This window comes from Malania oleifera, chromosome 4, assembly GCF_029873635.1.
Source record: "Malania oleifera isolate guangnan ecotype guangnan chromosome 4, ASM2987363v1, whole genome shotgun sequence".
Taxonomy (NCBI): domain Eukaryota; kingdom Viridiplantae; phylum Streptophyta; class Magnoliopsida; order Santalales; family Ximeniaceae; genus Malania; species Malania oleifera.
This window is the reverse complement of record NC_080420.1, coordinates 12,654,154-12,673,892: the sequence shown is the minus strand read 5'-3', so window position 1 is coordinate 12,673,892 and position 19,739 is coordinate 12,654,154. Positions and strand designations below refer to the sequence as shown.

The following is a 19,739-nucleotide window of genomic DNA, read 5'->3' as shown; positions in this document are numbered from 1 at the left end:
CATTTCTTTCTCTTTCTCATCATTTGAGCTAAGGCATTCATTGAAGCATAAATATTCAATTCAATTATTAAAATGCGCAATTTGATTTTTGGGTGAGAGCTCTCCAAAGAAATGGAGTATGAACAAAGGTGCAAAAGATTTCTATTCATAATCTAAATCAAGTCTATCTTCTTTTTCTTGAAAAAAAATAAACAAATAATTATATATTCCATCGAACCTGAAACATTTAGGTTCTCCTTTGATTACAAATGTACCATTTCAAAAATGGAAAGAATGGGGCATAAGAATTACCCTTTTTTTCTTGGCCCATAAGAAAATTCCAATGCAGTGTTAGAGAAAATACTCAAAATAAAATATATTTTCTAAATTTATATATATATATATTTGCCGGTGATGCATAAAGAGGACAAAGCATGCATACATACATCATCATGCATCTCATAGAGGATTTCAATTTTCAAATAATAAAACCCTCAAAGAAGGAACTAGTGGGCCGCCCTCTGACTTACCACCACCACATTCCAAGCAAATAAACAAATCAAAAGCAAAGAAACCTTATCAAAATGGGCTAGCATATATAGCTCCACACAATCATTCACTTATATCCTGCAAATTCAATCATCCATCTCTCTTTATTAATTCTTTTTTGTTCTTTTCTTTTCTTTTCTTCAATTCCTTTCCCTTTTAAAACATTTCCTCGATTAAGAAATTAACAAAGAGGTGGCACTGCCAGCCCTGGACATACATAATACACCAACAGGAACAAAAGCTCAACATTAATTTTCATCCCCCCATCTGCTAAATTCAGCCTCTTTAAACTAGTCTCAACTTTGGCTAAATTTAACACTTGTTCCTGCTTCTAACTCACCTCTCTCTCTCTCTCTCTCTCTCTCTCTCTCCTCGGGCTACTATCAAATAATACATTGATTATTACACTCCCCCTATATATATTAATTTCTTATATGGTCCTAAAGTACTGAAGGTCCCCAGCAGCTAGCTAGCTAGCTAGCTACCCAAAATATTTGGTACATAGCTAACCTACATCATATCATTCTGCCTGTACCCATGGCCCCGGCTTTGCCTTTGCCTGTCCGTCCTCGGAAGCCTCACTTTCCTTTTCTTTCTCTTTTGCTTTCTGTTCTGCCTTTTCACCAGCCTTTCCCTTCTTCTGTACGTAGTGTTTAGCTACAACAGTAATATCTCTGAAGTTAAATTGTGTGTATATAGGGTAGTAGAGAGTAGTTAACTGAGATCTCTCTGCTTCAATTTTCTCATCATATATATATATATATATATATATATATATATATATGGTCTCTATCTGAAGGTTCCACCAAATGTTGGGGTCCAAAAATCTGCTGTAGTCTCATTAGCCACTGGGAAAGTGCTTGAGATTGGCACCAGACACAGCCCTCTGCTTCTCAAATCTTGCTTAGGCCCTTCTGCAGGCTCCTTCAGCTTATCCGATGCACATGTCTGTCATATCAATAACAAATGCTCTTCAATTTTATTCTTTTTTTCTGAAACTTTTTTTCATATAATATAAGAGGGTGCGACTTGGGCCTTATTAGTGATATGATAGTAACCACACGTTTGGTTTACGAAATAAAATGGTCTGAAACTGAGAGAATAGAATGAAAATTGGGATGGAAAATAGCGAGAAATGGTCAGGGATTTTGTACCTGTTGGTGCTGAATGGGACCTCCACTTTTCATGTATGGAGTACTCAGAACCTGAAATTTAGTAAAGGAAATGCAACAATATTCATTAGAACTTGTTAATAAAAGTCAACTAGATGGATTTTTCTCCTATTTTCTTTTTATTCATTGGGAGATGATAAGGGAACTTACACTAACTTGGTCATGCAGGAACTTGATGTACTCAATTGCTTCATGGAGAACTGAAGCTGTATCAGTCTGCATCAAGAATATTGGGAATTAACCCTGTAAGCTTTTAATGATTTCAATACAGGAAAGAACATAAATTTTCTGATTGTTTCCTGTGGAAAAGAATAAAAAAAGTAGAGGGAAAATCCAAAACTTCACCTTTCCGAAAGGTGAGACCAATTGCTGAAGCGCAGTTATTCGGTCCCCAAGCTTCTCTTTCCGGACCTAATGACAAACATACATGTTAATTGTCATCCATTTCTTTGCAGCAACTCAATTACAGCACTCATCACAAATGAAAAGCTTAAACCTTACTTTAGCCAGTCTATCTTACCTTAAAAGTTGGCAATGGCGATGGCGTTTCAATTCGGGGTCTTTTGAATGGCGTTTCGCTGCTGCTTTTCTTCAACATAGATCCCGAGTCTCGAACTTCGTCACTGTTTGCCTGGAATTCAGACACATACGCAATTAGTCCCAAAACCCTAGCTGTGGATCCAAATAGCATGCATAATTAATTCTTAATGATTTGAAACTCATAAGTATTACCTTCATTGGAAGGTTTGGCAAACTGGGTTTTTCTTCAAATGTCGGCGCGAGGAACTGCGGCTGTGACGGAGGAAAAAAGCTGTGGCTAGCTCTAACGTCGGTTGCAGTTGCAGCAGAGGCATTCCAGTAGGTTGCGTTGTTGGAGAAGTGCAAATGGCCACTGGGTTGAAGTTTTGGCAATGAGGGTTTTAGAAATGAAGAGCTTTTAGGCCAGGTAGGTATGAGTTCATTGGTGTCTGCACGATAATTCGCCATCGACGGATAGCCCATGGAGCGATTATCGAAAAGGGATTGCTGCGGCTGAGGTTCGGGTTCGATTAAATTCTGTAACATTAGTGTTGATGGGTACACATAAGAAGCCGAACCCATGGAAAATCCCGTGGATAAGCCCTGACAAGTGGCTGCGCAATCGTTGGTGGAGTTGCTTGCAGGATTTAACTGCTGCTGGTCTAAAGAAAATCCTTGAATGTTTAAGGGCTTAAATGAATTTATTGTTGATTCTTCGCTGCCACTAGAAATTTGGATTTGAGGGGAATTCAACCTTGAGGCACTCATATCTTCCTGCAGCATGGAGTGAAAACTGCTCTCCGACCTCGCCCCACTTCCTCGGCTGAAAAAATTGACCAAGAACACACCTCATTTCCAAAATTTTCTCACAAACTTATGAGAATACATGACATATTTTGCCATATGCATACACAAAAATATATGTATGTATACGTGTGTGTGTTTCAACTTTCAAGTCTCTATTGATTCATAACTTCGGGTTTTTCTCTATTTTTTTTTTCTTTTTTTCAAATAATCATAGTGTTTTTTGAGGATAAATCACAAATGCCCTTGAAAATTTTTGAAGCCCATGAAACTTTGGAGGGAACATTGAAGAATATGCATGTGTCAGTATATATATAGTCATATTGAAAGTGGATTAAATTGCAGAACTTAATTAGTTGAGTTCCCTTGAAATGAGCAGAAGGAATTAAAATAAGTCTCAATTAATCTAACTTTTTTGCTTGCAGTGGCAGCTTTGGACTAGTTGCTCTTATGGGTATTGAACTTCAACCATAGTTGACAATTATGATATGAAAATACAATTACACACACACACACACACACACACACACACTTACAGTAGAGTTTGGTTCCAATCTGGTGTTGTTGCTGAGGAAGAAAGGTTGAAACCTAACATCTGCAGGGTGGAATCAATCAAGACGCCGCCGGAGCCGGCGGTGGAGGAGGCGGCATCCGGCGGCTGAGGTTTATGGATGTCCGGAAAGAGTATGGAGCCGCCATCAGAAACGGAAGCTGCAGAGTCATCGCAATCAGACCTTGGTTTTATGCCCACCATCTCCGACGACCACCCGAAGTTTCCCATCTCGTTTAGCTCCGCCGTGCACGGCGACGACCTCGACGAATTGGCCCACCAGTTGCCGCCGCAAACCCCCGCCTGAAATTCTTCCGCCATATTGTCCACAAAATATAAAATCTTCGGAGGTTGGGTGGTTTTCCAATCTCTTAAATTCCTCTCTGCGTCTTAATTTCTTCTCTTGCTCGCGGGGCTTGTTCGCTGGTTATGAGCTCTGTTGTACAAATGAAAGTAAATGGATACACGGCGACTTATTTATATACAGAAAAACAGTTGAAGTGTACGGACGGTGGACACGACCGGAATCCGGTTGACATTTCAAGGATGATTGGACAAATCAGCCCATGAGAGAGAGAGAGAGAGAGAGAGAGCATTTTGAATCGAATTTTCTTTCCTTTTTTATTTGTTTTCTTTTGTTATGTTACTTGCTTTCAAAAGCACTTTACTTTTGTTTTTTATGTCTAAAAAATTATTTTGGTATTTTGATGGGTTATGTTTTAAATTAAAATATTATAATAATTATCATATTTTTTGTTACTTAAAAACAAAGGGATGTCATGTGGGATATGATGGGGGAATTGATCTGGCCGCCATGTCACTGCTCGGGACTTGGAGAAAAAAAATTTTCAATTGTTAATCCAACGGACCAAATTTTCCCATCATACATCAAGAAAAAACAAATCAACGGTGGACGTGTAGTAGTTTATTATATATATATATATAAATGTATGTGGATGTATAATTACAATGTATGGTCCTATGATATTAGGTTATGATTTCAATTATAGGAGCCATGGAGGGATATGGACTGTTAAGGCGCGTACGATGAAGTAAAAAAGCAGTGTGAATGAGTAGGGAAAATGCGATTGAGGAATGGATACTACACCAAACACAACCAAATAAATTATTTTATTATAATAAAAATATCACGTGATTCTAAGGATATGGTTTTAAAATTAAAATTAAAATTTATGAAAATTTTGGATGATGTCATAGAAAAAAAGAGTTCACTAGTTACGCCATGACGTTACGTATTTGATGATGTTAAACTAACATTGATCGTAACTATTAATTTGTTGATTGAGTTGAAATTTAATCATTTCAATTACTGTGAACAATTTAATTGAATAATCATATTGTATTCATATCTTTAATGTTATTTTACATACTTACTTAATTTTGCTTATGGATAATAAATATACATTATGTATGGTTTATAACTAAATTATATGGGTTGGAAATTAACTTCATATTAAGATATTTTGTTTCGATAAATATATACAAATGGATTCAAGCAATTAGATTTGTACAAGGATTTATCCATTAAACTCAATTTTGACTTGGTTTGATTGATATTCGACCATTCAAAAAAAAAAAAAAAAGAGGAATTTTTATTGATCAACCACTCCAACTAATTCATTGTAATTTTAAGGCAATTGTGGTTTTTCTTCTTCTTCTTCTTAGTTCCTTGTAGATAGTTTACTAGGCCATGATACACATAAGGAGGAAGTCAATCTCTCATCTTATACCCTTTTCCATCCTCACCTAAAATTTGAATTTAAAATCATTAATACACAAGTTCCAAGCTTTAATTATTGGAATATCTTTTAAGTATTTGAATACCATCTATTAACCAGTTTTTCAAAAAGGCATAGTATACTGTGATGTGTGATTTGGTCGAAATTCTAATTTTACAAATTTAGAATAAAAACGACTGATTACGTGGTTCAATAATATGCATACGTCCATGAGAGCAAATGACTGATTTTCACTATCAGATTGTCATACCTTTTTATCAAGGGTTACAAAATATAGTTTATGTATCTAACCCCATGCGCACAGAAGACTTAGATTATATCTAAAACACTTCCACAGCAATCTGCGGAGGAAAATCCTTCGAAATCCCCAATCTACTAATCTCTGAATTCAAAATTCCATGACTTGCACCGAATGAAACCATCGACAATTTCAAGCAAACCATCGACGATTAAATAACGAGAGTTGTTCCTACTACAGACTGAAACTAGTCATGGTTATCTCGCGAGGCTAAAATCGTTGATCATCGTCGACCAAACAGTAAACGGTTTCTTCCTGCAACTAGCTTTCTTATTCTTGAAAGCATACCCACTGCTCCACCTGGGACAATAAATTATGACCACCTCCCATACAGCACCTGGAGACGTTGATCAAATCCAAGTAATGCTTGAACTTGTCCATTGTGATAGACTTTGTCAATATATCAGCTGCGTTATCATACGTGTGAACCTTCTCAAGAATAAGTTCACCTAAAGTAATCAGTTCTCTGATATTGTGGAACCGCACATCAATGTGCTTTGTCCTTACATGATACATCTGATTCTTCACCAAATAGATGGTACTCTGACTATCACACTGCAACCGAACTCCACCTTACTGGACACCCAATCCTATGAGCCACAATGCTTCCTTGGCAACCTCAACCACTACCATGTACTCTGACTTAGTAGTAGATGAGACAATGAGCGACTATACCATAGACCTCCAACAAATAGGTCCTTTCACAGTGGTGAATGTGTACCTTGTGGTAGACCTACTGTCATCCAAGTCTTTTGCATAGTCAGCATCTACATACCCTACCACTAATGGATCACTCTATTGTCTACTGAACATAATGTTATATCCAGTTGTACCCTTCAAGTACATGAGAATCTATTTGACTGCATCCCAGTGTCGTCGACCTGTATTCGAAAAGAACTTGCTCACCTCACTGACAACTAGCATGTGTTAGGCCTGGCCTTGTACACACCATGACATACATCAGACACCCTACTGCACTAGCATAGAAGACCTTCGACATATCACGAACCTCATCGTCCATCTTTGGTCACTAGGCAGTAGACAACTTAAAATGACTCGCTAATGGTGTATTCAGCAGTTTTGCATTAGCCGTGTTAAATCTCTCTAACACTTTTTTAACATAGCTGCTCTGAGATAACCATAATCCCCATGCAACTATGTCCATGCGAATCTCCATGCCAAGAATCCTCTTGGTTGCACCCAAGTATTCCATGTCGAACTTTTACCCAATAAAGTCTTCAACTGATTCACCTTAGTCATGTCTTTCGCAACAATCAACATGTCATCAACATAGAGCAATATAAATATGATAAAATCGTCCTTAAGACTCCTCACATAGATGCAACAATCGTACTCACACCTCTTGTAGCTGATACAGGTGATATAGGCATCAAACTGTTTGTATCACTGCCACGGAGATTGCTTCAGGTCGTACAGTGACTTCTTTAATTTACAAACTAAGTGCTCCTATCTAGGTTGGCAAAACCCTTCTAGTCGTGTCATGTAAATCACCTCCTCTAAATCACCATAGAGGAATGCTGTCTTTACGTCCATCTATTCCAGATGCATAATGTATTGTGCTGCCAGTCCCAACACTACCCTGATGGAATCGTGTGTAGCCACAGAGGAGAAGATTTCATTATAATTGACTCCCTTCCTCTGTGAATATCCCTTTACTATCTAGTGAGCCTTGAACTTATTTTTCTCCTTTTCTAAAATTACTTCTTTCTTTCAGTACACCCACTTGCATCCAATCGCCCGCTTCCTAGCTAGAAGCTTCACCAAGTCCCACGTGTGGTTCTTATGCACTGATTCCATTTCCTTCACCATAGCGCCTATCCAACTACCTTTCTCCTAGTTGTGCACGACCTCCTGAAAGGTATTAGGATCCTTACTGCTTTCTTATCGAAAACACATCTCTAATTATTACCACCATGATTGCCACCAGATCTCACGATATGAACCCTTTCACACCTTTTTGATATCCCAGAAAGATGCACCCTTTAGACTTCACCTCAAGATTTGATCTCTCCTCACCATGAATATGCGTATAGGCTAGACACCCAATTAGTCTTAATCCGGAGTAGTATACCCTGTTACCTGTCCACACCTCCTTAGCAACTTTCCCACCTTGTGATTCCCTTAGTGATCTCTTAACAAAGAAACAAGTCATACTCACTGCCTCAATCCATAAATTCATAATGAGCCCAGCATTCAACCTAAGACACTAAGCCCTTTTAGCTAGGGTTCGGTTCATCCTTTCCGCCACACCATTTTGCTATTGTGTTTGGCGTATTATATAATGTTTCCTTTTGCTATGTTGCTCAAAAAACTCTTTAAATCTTAAATTTGTGTGCTCAGTTCCATTGTTTGTCCTGAGGAAATTAATCTTTCTCTCGGTCTTGTTTTCCACTTGTCTCATGAAGTACACTTAGACCTTTTGTAAGTAATCATCAATGAAACTCAAAAAAGTACACATGCCCCCTCATGATGTCACTCTCATAAACCCCAAATATATGAGTGAATGTAGTTAAGTATTTCCTCTATCTTGTGTGCAGCTTCCATGAACTGAACCCTATTTTACTTCCCAAGCACACAGTTGTAATGATTAGAAGAATAATGGTATTTAAATAATAAAAGAAAGGGAAATGGGAAAAAGAAATAGAAGGAGGCAGTAGCTATACATCCTGGGTGAATTTTTAGTATTATCAGTTATATCAGACATTTTATGAACTGTATGATTTATTAGAAAGTACGGAAGTATATGATTATTCAGTATGTTATGATGAATGTTTTCAGGTATATGAAATGTACTGTATATGTATTGTAGACACCCTATTTTTGCCCAAGGCCGAATATATTATTTTTATTTTTATATTTATTTTTATTTATTTATTTATTTTACTATTACTATTGTATATATTATTAGTGTTAATACTTTATTATTATTACTATTATGATTTTTATTGTTATTATTATCTATTATCACTACTATTATTTTCACTATTATTATTATTATTATTATTATTATTATTATTTTCATATATTATTGTAATTACTTTATTATTATTTTTATTAATTTTCTATTATTACAATTATTATTATTATTATTATTATTATTTTCATATATTTTTATTATTACTTTGTTATTATTATTACTACTATTATTTTATTATTATTATTATTATTATTATTATTATTATTATTATTATTATTTATTTTCCTATATTGATATAAGTAATTTGTTATTATTACTATTATTTTATTATTTATTTTCCTATCACTATTATTTATTTATTTATTATTATTATTATTATTATTATATCCTTATTAGCATGATAGTAATTATACTCATATATATTGTTTCCAAAAGAAAAAATATAATAAAAATACAATAAACCAAAAAGGAAAAGAGAGAGTTAGGGTTTCTAAATTTTTTTTATATAATGACCCTTTTGGCTTCTCTCCAAACGGAGCCGGAGGAGCGCGCACAGACCTACAGAAAAAAGGGCCTCTCTTTCTCTCCATCAGCCGTCACCCATCTCCATTCTCCTCTCTGTCTCTCAGTCCACGCCATAGCCGCAGCAACCCAGCTCCGGCCAGCACCAAGACTCCACCTTACTCTGCTGCTCTTCGTGAGCCACTAGCCACCACGAGCAGCCCCACTCTGCTGCAACTCCGGTCTCCCTCTCCACTGCAACTCCGACCAACCCGAGAAGGTTCAGCCACACCTGAGAAGCCCAGCTCTGCGGCCAGCCATGGCCGAGACCTCCAGCCACAGCCGATACCTCCAGCTCCAGCCACTGCCAGCCGCAGTACAGCAACCCAGCTTCTTCCTCTTGCGACCTCCAGCACTCCCCACGGCCACCAATAGCTACTCCGGCCATACCAGAACCTACCTCAGCACCAGACCATAACAACGTCTTCCCCCCACGTTCACAGCCCACAGGTAAGTCTAATATTGATGTTGAGGTTGTGTTTATTATATCAAACTGCAGGGTTTTTATAGTTATTATATTTATTTTAATATTTAATAGTCAGGGTAAGTTTTTTTTTTTGTTGCATTTATTATATAGGTTAATTGTTTTACTAGTATTGTTGTGGAATTTTATGGCGAGAATTTGTTTTGATATTTAAAGTTTACTCTTTTGTATTCATTGAATTATTATTGTATAATCCTTAATGTTATAATGTGCGATCATGTGTCTAGTATTCATGTTGTAGGTTTTATTATTGTTACAACTATTTTTGATGTTCAATAGTCAAATTTAAGGTCGTTTTTGCTATTATTGCATATTTAATATTTATATATTTAGAATGGTTGTTATTATAACTTATTTTCTTAAAGGGGGTTATTGTCTAATATTTGTGTATTTAGGTATGTTATATGTAATGTTCACATTAGGGTTATATCCAATATTAGAGTTTAGGGTTCTTGTAATTCATATTTAGTGTCTATATTAAGAATATGGTTATAGTTTAATATTGTGTCATTTTTAGTATTACATTCTATGTTACGTATTATTATTATGGTTATATTTATTATTTAGTAGATATTTGTTAATATTCTAATTTTTATGGTATTACTTTTTAGTGTCTTTAGTATCTTAATGTATATATATGGTATATAGTATTTTATTACCTATTATGATATTCACAATATTGTAGTAGATATGTATTCTTATAATTATTGTGTGTATTATGGTAGTTTAATATTTTAGCTTATTATCCCATTAACCTATATTGAAACCTCCCAAACTAGTATTTTTAATACTTAAAAAAACCCTAGAAAATTTTCAAAATTTGGAAGTGTATTTGGTAAATTATTTTCGATTTTATCCCTTTGATTTTATTGCGGGGGGTATGAGCCTTTGGGCCTCACGTACCCTAAGCTCTGAGGGAATATATGTATATATTTATTTATTTATTTTTCATAGGTATTTATAAATTCACAAAAAGGGTTAATTTAGAGACTTATTAGATTAACTTAGGGATAATTTCAAATTAATTAGGTATCGTTCGTAAGAACGGGCGCATAGGAGGTGCTCGTACCTTCCCCTCGTGTAATCGAATTCCCGTCTCCAACTCTGGTAATGTAGACCGATTCTACCCCTAACGGGGTAGTAATCATGTGTTCTAACCGGACTAAAGGTTAGTGGCGACTCCGACAGTCCATGTTTTTCCATGAAAATATTAAAATGATTTTAATTTCGCCGCCCGGGGCACACGCGCTCCCGGGAAGTCGCGACATGTATAATTATATCAAATATTCATGTTGCCATATAACTGTATTTAGTTTATTTTCCCTTACTGAGAAGTGTCTCACCCCAAACTTAAATAATTTTCAGAAAACCCAAAAAGACCGGTGGATTGAGGCTGCCGTTGAGTCGGTTGTGTTACCTCGCTAGGAGGGTAAGTTTGAACTAGGATCATAAGATTTTGATGTGGGATCCTAGAGACTTTTTTTTTTTTTTTTTGTGTTTTTGGGAGTTTGTATAAACGCGCCGTATTTTGGATATGCAGTTGACTTTGGTATTATGTATTTTGTGGTTGTATGAATGTTGATTTACATTTACTGCTACCTAGGTTCCGCTGTATTTGACAAGTGTCCCCATTACCCACAGGTTCGGGTTGACCTTATTACTAAATATGTTATATTATATGATTAAATAAGCATGTCGTTATAATAGTACTTGCAGATTCCATCTTACATGATTTGACTCCCTTCAAAATATTTCTCTTGTGAAGTTTTTTCATTCCACACTCACCTATAAACCCTAATCGCATATGCCACAAAACAATACTGTGAGACTCAAACTCTGTGACTACAGCTCCACCTACAATTATGGTACCCAATACTGTATAGATATTCCTCGATACTCTTAGCCCCTTCATCACGATTAGATTACGTTTGCTCCCCTTCATTATCTCACCTTTAGACTTGTGACTAAACTTGTTACAATCTAAGGTACCTAACGAAATCAAATTCTTCCTTAACTCTAGTATGTGTCGATCATCACATAACGTCTTCACTACACCATCATACATGTTGATTCTGATATTCCCCATCCCAAAAACTTTGCAGGCGACATCGTTCCCATTAGAACAGAACCATAACTCACCAATCTGTAGGCGGTAAGCTAGTCTTTATTGGGCATTGTATTTAAGAGTACGCCAAGTCTTTATTGGGCATTATATGAAGACTTCTACAATAAAGATCCAAAGTTGGGAATATATTAGGAATTTTCCTATATCATGATTCAGAGTATATAAATACAAAGGATTTGATTGAAATGGTCAATATATTGGGCTACAAAATCATAGAAGTGGTGTATTACTATGTTCCAATTGTGAAATTCAAGGAGACAGACAAAGGTCTTAGGATCGAATAGAATGTTAATACATGATATTAGTTATTAGGTAACAAACATAGTGAAGTACATAGTGAATGTCTCTTGAATAGAACATTAATGATTTTGTACCCCTATTGATTTGGATTACAAGATCCAATCGATATGATGCATTATCAATTATTTTTGTCATAACTAGTCCTATTGTTATGGAGAAGAAGTTCATCTAGCAAAGCATATGAAGATGCACACAAAAAGGGGATTACTGTACTAATGAGTGGTTGGGGCAAAATGGAAAATGAGGCAGAAGAGGTACAACTTAGAGAGGACAAATATATATATATGTATGCCAAATGACAGAGACAAGACATTTGAAAATGATTACAAGAACTTGGTTAATATTGATTAAGTTATATTGCAAAGATAACAAACTCATTAATTTAAGGGATAAGGTGATGTCTGCAATGTTAATAAAGCAATTGCAAATGTGGAGATGCAACTATGGATGTGGAAGAAAAGTGAGATGGTTAAGGGCAACCTGGCTAAGCCTAAAACTATGTAGGTCAATATAACAAAGCAAGTGAATGATACAACACCTAAATTCGATGAAGGTTATCCCTCTAGTATTAATGATTTAGATAAAGAAACAAGGAGGAATAAAAGGAAGGTGACATATGTTACATTATTTAACCTCACCAAAACTAAGGTTGATTAGATTCTACCTTTTTGAAAGGGAGGCACAATAGCTAGGACTTCTGAGACATTACAAGTCCAAGAGAGCCAAGACATGACCGTGCCCTTGCCCCCTCACCCCTTTCTATGTAGAATATTCTTGTTTTTTGCATATGAGGTAGTAGGTATACTAGGTTCATACACCACATCTAACATGATTTCACTACGTATACGTATTTTAACTAAATTAAATAATTTTTTGCCATATAATGAAATCATGTTAAACCCAGCGTATGTACACTTGGTGCACCGAATATTTTCTCGGTATGATAATATGGGAAACAAGTCATGTATTGTGTACTTTGTTCTAGATATACCACACTTTATTTACTTTTATGCAACTACTTGAGCAGTTGTGTATAATTGGTGCAACTTTTAACATATTTATTTTGCCTAGTGACATTCGTCATATCTTGTAAAACTAAATAACATTATATTAACATAACAATATTAGGTAGGCATAGTATTTTATTTTATTTAAAAAAAAAAAAAGTAATATATGTTTTTGTTTTGGCCCTTTTCTTCATAGGATATTTTGAGCCATTAAAAAATTTTATTTCCCTTTAAAATGGGTTTAAGTTGGCAATTGGGATTTATCTTAATTGTTAATTTATGGATAAATTATTTTTGTGATTTTTAGATTAATATTTTAGTTTTGTATTTTGGAGTTTAATAGAATAGTATCACTCTAGTTATACTAATTTAGATGAATAATCTGGAAAAATAAAAATTATGCCACACAAGCATATTGGACTTAGATAGAAGATATGCTTGTAGAGGATATCACAGCCTAGAAGGAGAAGACACCACAACACTAGCGCCGTCGTGGCTCGGTGCACGCCGTCAGAGATTGTCATGGCCATACGCCATAAGGAGATCGCCGCCACCGTCGCTGCACGCTACCAAAGAAGGAGACCATCGTCATTACAGTAGTTCTGAATTAGGATACCATCGCCATCGCAGCAGGTCCTAATCAGACGCCACTGCACGCTGCACACAAGTTCTTTCTTATCTCCGAACAGCAAGTTCTTGCATGCCTCCAAGGAGAAGGAGGACCAAACAACACTTACAAATGGAGGTCAGTCTCTTTCCCATCTAGAAAACTCTAATTCTAATCTTTATATATTGCAACCCAATGTAGTTGGAAACGGCTCACTGACGCCTTGGATGGTTGGGAAAGGTTCGTTCCCCCTCCGATGGCCTCACCGTCGGCAGGGAAGGCCATTGAGGCTGGTTGCGGAGTGCAGTCGTATGCGTAGGCCGTGAATAAAAAAGTGGAGATACCTACGTTCAAAATTCCTATAAATTTCCAGTTAATATCAATAGTAAATTGGGATTTATTTTCTTAGAAGTGGAGATAATTAAGGCTGAGGAAGAGTTTCGTTTTGCATTAGTGATGAAATTTTTGAGGAATCAACCATTTATTGACAAAATTCAGTTATTGATTGTGAAAATGTGGGGCTTGACGGAAATTCCAACGATCAGTGTTATAGATGATTACATTGTGCTTATAAACATGAAAAATGAACGTGATTTTGTGCATGGGTGGGGAAGGGAAGGTAGAATGATGGAAGGCAATTCATTTCAGCTATTTAAGTGGACGAAGGATTTTGATGTCAAAAAAGAATCTCCATTGGCTCCTCAATGGATTTTCTTACTGGGGTTACCAATGCATCTTTACTAAGTGGATTTTCTTTAATTATAGCGACTTGTTTTGGTCGTTATCTTTTGATTGATAATGCAACAATTAACCGTACAAGAGCCTCGCGGGCACGTATTTGCATGGAAGTTAACCTAACGATGGAGTCAGTTAAGGAATTTTCTCTTATTTTATCTCCAAAACAATGTATTTGGCAAGAGGCCAAAATGAATTTCCTCTTTTTTTTCTCTAAATGTTGCCAACAAGGACATACCTCGATTGTTTGCAAGGTAGGAGAGAAGTGAAGGGATGAGGGAAAATATAAAGGAAAAAAAGATATGGAAATCAAAGACGAATGATGGTGTAATGGAAACCAGTACCGATGTGGATAAAAAGGCAAAGAGGGTGGAGCAGGAAGCAAGGCCCAATAATGTGCCGGTGATGAAACGACCAAGGATAGGTGCCCTATATTACCGAAAAGTCCTACAACTCAAGAAAAAGGGGATTATGCAATTCAAAAATCTTATATACCACAGAGAGGCTTGGAAAATAATATAAATGAAGGTTCAACAGAAAGTGATGAAGAGGAGTGTGAGGAAGTTGGGTGTAATGATGATGCTCAAGTTTCATATGGTAAACCTATGTCTCAAGAGAAAGTGGATCATGCGGACAATATTAAATAGAATGAAGGTGGGAACCATGGTTTGCATCAGGGGGAATTGGCTCTAGGCTATTCGTCCAAGGGGGAGGAAGGTGAAATTTGAGTGTTGAAGGGCAAAGAAAAAATGTATGACTCTAATACAGGGCAGGGATGGACTTCCAAAAACACCAAAACTGGAAAGGAAAAATCTATGAGGAAATCTCAAAGGGTTCACATCAGACCGCATAAATCAAATTTATGACTAATACAAATTTTTTTTTTTGGAATATTAGAGGGTTGGGTAGGTCTAGAGGCATGTTAAAGAAGTTGATCAATAAGTTTAATGTTGGTTTGTTTGCTATTTCAGAAACTTTTGCGGCTGAGGAGCGGATGATAATGCTATGTAATTTTCTGAATTATCACTATTTTTTATCTAATGAAAATTAGGGAGGTATATTGTGGCTATTTTAGAAGGATATGAATGCCTTTGAGGAGATTTCAATCACGACTCAAATGATCTCCGAGTGGTTCTTCAAGAATAGCCAAAGGATGTTGGTGAGTTTTGTCTATGTCAAATGTTCTTATGTTGAATGAAGGAAATTATGGCGGCAACTGGAGGCATGCCAATCGGATTTCCCTTGGTCTGTCTTGGGTGATTTTAATTTTATTCGAATGAATGCGGAAAGAATTGGTGGAAATCCAAGACCACACTTACCTATGATGGAATTTAATGACTGTTTACATCAATGTGGTCTCTTTGATTTATCAAACATGGGCTCTCGTATGTCATGGTGCAATGGCCATGAATGGGTGACTCATAGTTGGGCTAAGCTTGATCAAGTTTTTATTAATAATGCTTTTTCTAACCTATGTGGTTAGGCTAAATTCAAATATATGAGTCGGAAGTCCTCAAATCATTGTTTTATGGTGGTGTATACGAATATGTCATTCTCTTCGTACGACCCAACCCCATTTAGGTTCCTTAATATGTGGAGTTCGAATGATTTTTTTTTGTCGTGCGTTAAAGATGCCTAGATCGGGAATTACTCGGCCTCGGATCTTTTAAAACTTGCTATTCATCTTAAGAGAACTAAAGTTGCGTTACGCGCATGGAATAAAAATGTCTTTGTGAGAGTGAGAGAAAACCTACAAGCTTTCGAGGAAAGGATGGAATCTCTATAAAATCAGCTGCAATTAGGTTTTTCTGAGGAGGTTGAAGCCGATTACTTGAATACTAAGTTGGAGATTCAAGTGTGGGAGAATAGGGAAGCATCTCGCCAAAGACAAATTGTGAAAAAAAAAAAGGTTCATTGAAGGGGATCAAAACTCTAAATTCTTCCATTCAGTTATCAATCCAAGGCGGAATAAGGGTCATATAGACCGTATGGTTCTGAACGACAGGAGGATTTTGAATGGTGTGGAAGGAATACATAATGAAGCTGCTGGTCTTTTTTTTTTAGAATTTTCTCTCAGAGGCTTCAGTGGTTGAACCTTGTGATCTCTCTGAGTTAATTCAAAGGCAGATTTCAAATGCTGATAATAATTTTCTATGCGCCGATCTAACGGAAGAAGAAGTTAAAAGTTTGGTGTTCTCTATTCCCAAAGAAAGCAGTTCGAGATCAGATGGGTTTTGCTCTGAATTTTATATTTTTTGCTGAGACATTGTTAAAAAAGATGTCTTAGATGCGGTAAAGAACTTTTTTCAGGGCACTCCTCTTTCCAGGTTCTTTTCCTCTTCGTTTATTGTTTTCATTCTGAAGGTTGACAATCCTTCTAACTTTGATAAATTCTAGCCTATTAGTTTGTGCTCTGTGGCTTACAAAATTTTTTCCAAGATTATTTTTTTTAGGCTAACTGAGATTGTTGATAAGGTGGTCTCACATGAGCAACGTGCTTTTATTCCCGGGTGTAGTATTTTTGAGAATATTACATTTGCACAAGAAATGGTTCATTCTTTGTACAAAAAAATGGTTGGCGGCAGTGTGGTGGTAAAATTGGATATGGCTAAGGCTTATGACAAAGTGAATTGGAATTTTCTTCTGGAGGTTCTTAAGGCTTTTGGCTTCTCTAAGAGGTTTTGCAAGCTCATAAAAAATTGTGTGGAGTCTCCGTGGTTTTCTGTTATGATGAACGAAACTTTTAAAAGGTTTTTTTCAATCAACTAGAGGTTTGAGCAAGGGGATCCGCTTTCTCCTTATTTATTCATCATAGTGGAGGAGGTTTTGATAAGGTTGCTTAGGAAAAACTATGAGACAGGTCGTATTGGACAATTTAATCATCCGATTGGGGCCCATTATGTTTCTTATTTTCTTTATGCGGATGATATTTTTTTTTTTTTCCCTTTTTGTAAACGGTGGGAAAAAGTCTATTATAAATTTGGTTTACACTCTAGAGATGTATGATAAGTGGTCGGGTCAAAAGGTCAGTAAGACAAAGTCTATGTTATTCCTTTCGAAATACATTACTCCTACTCGGAAACGTGGGTTATTGAGAATCACGGGTTTCATGGAAGTTAAATTCCCTGTTATGTATTTGGGTGCGCCTTTGGTTTCTAGAAAATTGTCTTCTAGGATCTTGAAGCCTCTTGTGGAGAAGATTAGGAAGAAAATTGTTGGGTGGAAATTTAAGTTGCTCTCGTAAGGTGGAAGATTGATTTTATTAAAACATGTGTTGTCTAGCATGTTGATACATTTGATGTTGGTTATTGATGTTTCACACGTCACATTTTCTCGCATCAACTCTTTTCTTGCTAACTTTTTATGGGGAGAGGTAAAAGGTAAAAGGAAGATTCAGTGGCGCTTTTGGGAGAAAATTTGTAAACCCACTTCGGAAGGGGGTATAGGCTTGAGAGATCTTAAAGAAAACAAAAATTCACTTCTTATGAAATTTGCCTTCAGACTGCTCACTTCTAACAATCTATGGTCAGGTTTTTTCAAGGCTAAATATTGCAGAAATGATCATTTATTAATAAGGAAGGGGAGACCAAATGATTCTAGGTTATGGAAATTAGTGATGGCCACCATTCCAGAAGTTATAGATAATGTTAAAATTTTGGTGAGAGGTTGGAATTCTTTTTTTTTTTTGGTTTGATAGGTGGTTTACATCAGGCCTGTTTGCGGTGAGCATTGAGGGTATTTCAAACAAGAAGCTCTGTATTAAGAATTGTTGGCTGAATAACAATTGGAACTTTGATCTATTAATGGAATTAGTTGGGGTCAATAGAACTATGGAAATCTTGCATAATGTGCCAACTGGTAAAAGTTGTCAGGATATATTCATCTGGAAGCCTGCCCCTGATGGCAATTTCTCTACAAAAATGACATGGGAGGCAGTGAGGAGCAGAAGTGATAATTTTGAGTGGAATGACTGGTTTTGGCATTCTCTATTACCTAAAAGAATCTCAATGTGTTTATGGAAAGTCTGGTTCAGATGCTTGGCAGTAGGTGATAGAATTCAGGCCAAAGGAATATCGATGACTTCAACTTGTGATTGTTGCGTGCAGAGAAGTCAGGAAAACACTGATCACATTCTTTCTTTAGTCAAGGTGGCTTCAGAGGTTTGGCCTCGGGCTAGTCTGGTGTTGGGGATTCCTTTCTAACAGTTCCTTCCCTAAAAATACAAAATTGCAAACTGGTTCCACTATGCTCGAAAATCATCTATTAAAGGTATTTTAATCGGTCTAATCCCGTGTTTGATTATGTGGTGCCTCTGGAATTGAAGATGCATAGAGAGAATAGAAAGAGTTTACCAAAGTGTGGATCAGATGTGGAGAAGTGTTTGATACTGGGTTAGTTCTTTAGCTAAGAGCTCTAATTATTTTTGAAAATTGAAGATATAACACATTATGATTTTGAAAGAGTTTCAAATTCAACATTAGAGAGTTTGTGCAATGCCTGAAAAAATTATCTCATGGGTTAAACCCCTAGTAGGGTGGATAAAACTTAATTGTGATTGGAGCTGTAGGGACAATCTGGCTACTTCAGGAGGTGGAGGAATCATTTGGGACTGCCATGGCATGGTGAAAGCGGCTTTTTCAAGTTATTTTAGCAATGGTACAAACAATAGTGCGAAATTAAAGCAATCTTGGAAGGAATTCGTTTATGCAAACGAATTCATTATTTTAATGTGATTATTGAAAGTGACTCGAGAATTGTTGTTGATTGGTTTTGGAAAGGTAGATGTACCTTATGGTATCTTTGGGATTTTTGGGGGGGACCTCATGGCGGAGTTAGAAGAAGTGAACTTCATGGTGATCCATCAATATAGGGAAGGCGATAGTGCGGCTAATTTTCTCGCTAGAGAAGGAGAAATGGGAAACAATGTCATCTATGAAGAACATCTTTTACCACATTCTCAGAAAGGTATCATTTGGATGGATAGGTTGTGTCTCACTTCCCTTCGTCATTAGTTCATCCTTTTTAATTTTTTTTTTGTTGGTTTAGATTTTTTGATTTTAGTTTATTTTATTATGTTTGTTTTTTGCTATGCCTATTTAGATTTGTTTCTTATTTAGTTTTGTTTGGATTTGTACTCCTGTTTTGGTTCTTTGTTGGTGCTATTTTTGGGAGGCCTTTAATGTCTATTTTATCTATAATCTCCCATTGCTTGTCTTGTAATCACGGTATTCCTTCGCCAAAAGTGAGAGTATATCAATAAATAATTAGAGGTGCCGCCCTCCTTTAGTTAAAAAAAAAAAAAGCATATTGGACTTATAGAATGCTCTGACCAATCAATGGGGAAGAATATG

General features: G+C 36.3%; 1 protein-coding gene across 1 annotated transcript; it reads right to left on the bottom strand.

Moving 5' to 3' along the window:
- Positions 1-900: 900 nt before the first annotated feature.
- On the bottom strand, positions 901-4,021 carry LOC131153390 (transcription factor bHLH123-like). Its single transcript, XM_058105661.1, has 7 exons — positions 3,560-4,021; positions 2,433-3,042; positions 2,221-2,331; positions 2,046-2,111; positions 1,851-1,916; positions 1,683-1,733; positions 901-1,476 (listed from the first exon to the last, which is right to left on the bottom strand). Exons 1-7 carry the CDS (start codon positions 3,892-3,894, stop codon positions 1,318-1,320), a joined length of 1,398 nt encoding a protein of 465 aa, XP_057961644.1. The 5' UTR covers positions 3,895-4,021; the 3' UTR covers positions 901-1,317.
- Positions 4,022-19,739: the final 15,718 nt, after the last annotated feature.